This window comes from Octopus bimaculoides, chromosome 13 (genome assembly GCF_001194135.2).
Source record: "Octopus bimaculoides isolate UCB-OBI-ISO-001 chromosome 13, ASM119413v2, whole genome shotgun sequence".
NCBI classification, from domain to species: domain Eukaryota; kingdom Metazoa; phylum Mollusca; class Cephalopoda; order Octopoda; family Octopodidae; genus Octopus; species Octopus bimaculoides.
The window spans coordinates 29,271,244-29,274,320 of NC_068993.1; the positions used below are offsets into that span (position 1 = coordinate 29,271,244).

Below are 3,077 nucleotides of genomic sequence, written 5' to 3' on the forward strand. Positions count from 1 at the left end.
TTCACTAGACCATCCCTTGCATTCCCCTCGGAATATGTCTTCGTATCGTCTGTAATATGCAGCAAAAGTAGTTCCTTTATCCGGATTGTAGTGAAATTCTTTGATGGAATTTGCAACATCATCTGCTGAAAATGATTCTGTACTATTTCTCGCCTGCAGTAACAATTCTCTTAACTTCTGTAGTTGCTGCTGCTCTTGTTGTTTTACAACTGCTTTCAGTAACTCTTCCATTTCGGTACTATTCAAAAGTGGCTGTGTGAGCTACAAAATCCTCATCACCACTGTTTTATCACAATACTACACAGTGGCTGTGTGATCTACGAAATCCTTGTCACCACTGTTATATCGCACGTCCAGATGACCTCTAGTCAACTACCTCGACATTTAGACTTCTCCCTCTATATCTATGTATTGGGCTAGCCTACTTCATCGTGTGGGGGCGTCAACACAACAAAGACACTTGCTTGAGATGCTACATAATGGGAATGAACCCAAGACCTTATGGTTGGGAAGTAAGCAACTAAACCATACAGCCACACACCCCACACTGTGCCTACACACTCAGGTCACATCAGATATGGCTAGGGTATTAATTGCATCAATCCTATTTCATAGCTTGTGTTCTAGCATAGAATAACATTCTTTCTGCATTTTTTCTAGGATAAAATAACATCCTTTCTGTATTTTTCCATGCATTTGTGAATGCTAGAGGCCATCCTCTTCACATACACCTAAATATTTGTTTTGTTTTGTTTTCAAGATTTAATTCTTTGATGATGATAAACTTGTCTATCTGTGTGTTGTGTTGTACATTTTCAAGTGTTTCCCTTGAAGAATGTTGTTTTAATGCATTCATCAAGGCCAATCTCCTTTTCAGTATTTACAATAAATTGTTTTATTGTTACTGTTGTTATTGTTGTTATTCTTATTCTTCTTCTTATTATTATTATGACAGATGACAGCAAGCAATCTAGCAGTGTGTTTTGCCCCTTCTCTGTTCAATGTAATCAGTCTGAAGAGTTCTAACAGTCCAAGCTTGTTGAGAAACAAGAAACAAACAGGTGTTCCTGATTCCAAAGAAGTGCTGGAACCTGCCCATGAATGTCTTGTCTTCATGATTGACAACTCAAAATCCCTTTTCTCTGTGAGTACTAATCTGTCAAAAGTTGATTTTTTAGATGTTTCTCTAGACCTAAACTTTTCCTCTTATAAACCTTATCTGATGAGAAACTTTCCTATGTACACAGTCTGGTCATGCACCCCACCCCATAAAAACCTGAGAGCCAAAATAAGTAACTGAATATCTCTTCCTCCAAAGAAGTTTTCAAGAAGGCAGCCCCCTACTACAACAATGCTGTAGCCAGTTGTGGCTTTACTGATGAATCTATTTACAACCCCTCTAGTAATAATAAGAATAACAAAAAAAAAAATGACCTCAAAATAGATGTAGAGAATAATTTGGGTCACACCCCCACTTTCCCTCAATGTCAAAACCAACATAGGTAAAAAAATTTTGTCTCTCTTAGACAAACACTTTCCAATAAAACACAGGTACAGAAAAATATTCAATAGGCACTCAGTTAAATTATCCTATAGTTGCTGCCCCAATATGAAGAGTATCATTACATGCAAACATGACCAACAGCCTACTCCCTATTATAACTGTTGAGACTCAGGAACCTGTCCACTTGACAAGGGGTAGATAGTTCAATCCATCATATATGAGGCAGAAATTACAGCAATGCTAGATGATAACAAAACCGAAAAGAAGAGCTACATTAGACTATTTGAAGGCAACTTGAAAAATCACTATGCTAATCACATATCTTCCTTCTGGTGCAGGGACAAAAGTAAAGTCTGGTATGGGGTTTGAAGGTGGACACCACACCACATACAACCAAGTGGAAAATACTTGAAAAGTCCACACCATATGTCAGTGGATCAAAAAAATGTAAACTATGCATAACTGAAAGATCACAGATCCTTTTCCAGATCTAAGAACTCCGCCACACTGCTGAATTCCATATCTGAAATTTTCTGTGGATGTAAATATATGGGCAAATTCCTGTTGGCAAATTGGAAAATAGCACCCTCTCCAAATTGAGCAGCTGTACTGCAGACTCTAAGCCCCTATCTATTCAATCTTATGGCTTTACAGTCAAAGGAGACATAATTCTAATTACCCCCATTCTTTTTTCTTTTTCGTTTTCCAATGTTTTCAACCTTCCACCTTTTACATCTATTTCTCGCCTTTTCTCATATTTTCTCCTATTTTGTCATCCTGTTTTACCTTATTACACCATGTGGGCAGAGCCTGAGGATTGTGTGAAGGTACTAGACATGTTATAAAATGCTGAGTTGTTTTCATCAGAGGAAACTATTTGTAGCTCATAAAAATATATGCTATGTTTTTTAAATAATATTTATTTCTCACCATCTGGAGTACATTTTTGCTGATCTTAACATCACAGAACAGTACGTTATATTCACTGTTTCAAATTATTAATGACGTACCATTTTTTTTTTTTTTAAACTACTAATTGGAATTCAACAAAATTTTCAGAGAATGACAGTAACAGTTGTATGTGTATGGCGTGTAAAAAATGTGAGGTTTTGTAAAACAACACAGAAACTACAGGCATATTTACCAAATTAATGTAATCTTTCACTGTTTCAAATTATTAGTGGGATGTAATTAAAACTCATGTAAACAAGAAAATACCAATTTAATTATTTGAAGTGAGATCTAAATCTAAGGCCTCAACCAGTCCACTTAGGCGTACCTTCCTTCATTGGACACTGGACTCCACTTGCGAAGACCTGTTGAGGCAAGTGAAATCGAAATCGAGTTAAATTGGACACTAAACTCCACTTGCGAAGACCTGTTGAGGCAAGTGAAATCAAAATCGAGTTAAATTGGACATGAAACTCAGCTTGCGAAGACTTATTGGGGCAAGCGAAAGCGAATTTGTGATGGCACCTGTGCCCAGCATCGCCTTTCTGGCACTTGTGCCCGCGGCATGTCTAAGGATTTTCGAGTGAGATCGTTGCCAGTGCCCCTGGACTGGCTCTTGTGC

The 3,077-nt window shown here is 37.5% G+C and overlaps 1 protein-coding gene across 2 annotated transcripts in view; it reads left to right on the forward strand.

Annotated features, from left to right (window-relative positions):
- The first annotated feature begins 934 nt into the window (after positions 1 to 934).
- Positions 935 to 3,077, forward strand: part of LOC106883507 (stAR-related lipid transfer protein 13) — a 75,541-nt gene continuing 73,398 nt past the window's right edge. Inside the window, exon 1 of one of the 2 annotated variants that reach the window (XM_052972400.1) lies at positions 935 to 1,144. In XM_052972400.1, coding sequence (XP_052828360.1) covers positions 956 to 1,144 — 189 coding nt within the window. In that variant the 5' untranslated portion in view covers positions 935 to 955. The remainder of the gene's footprint in view (positions 1,145 to 3,077) is intronic. The other variant, XM_014934536.2, reaches the window with a different exon arrangement.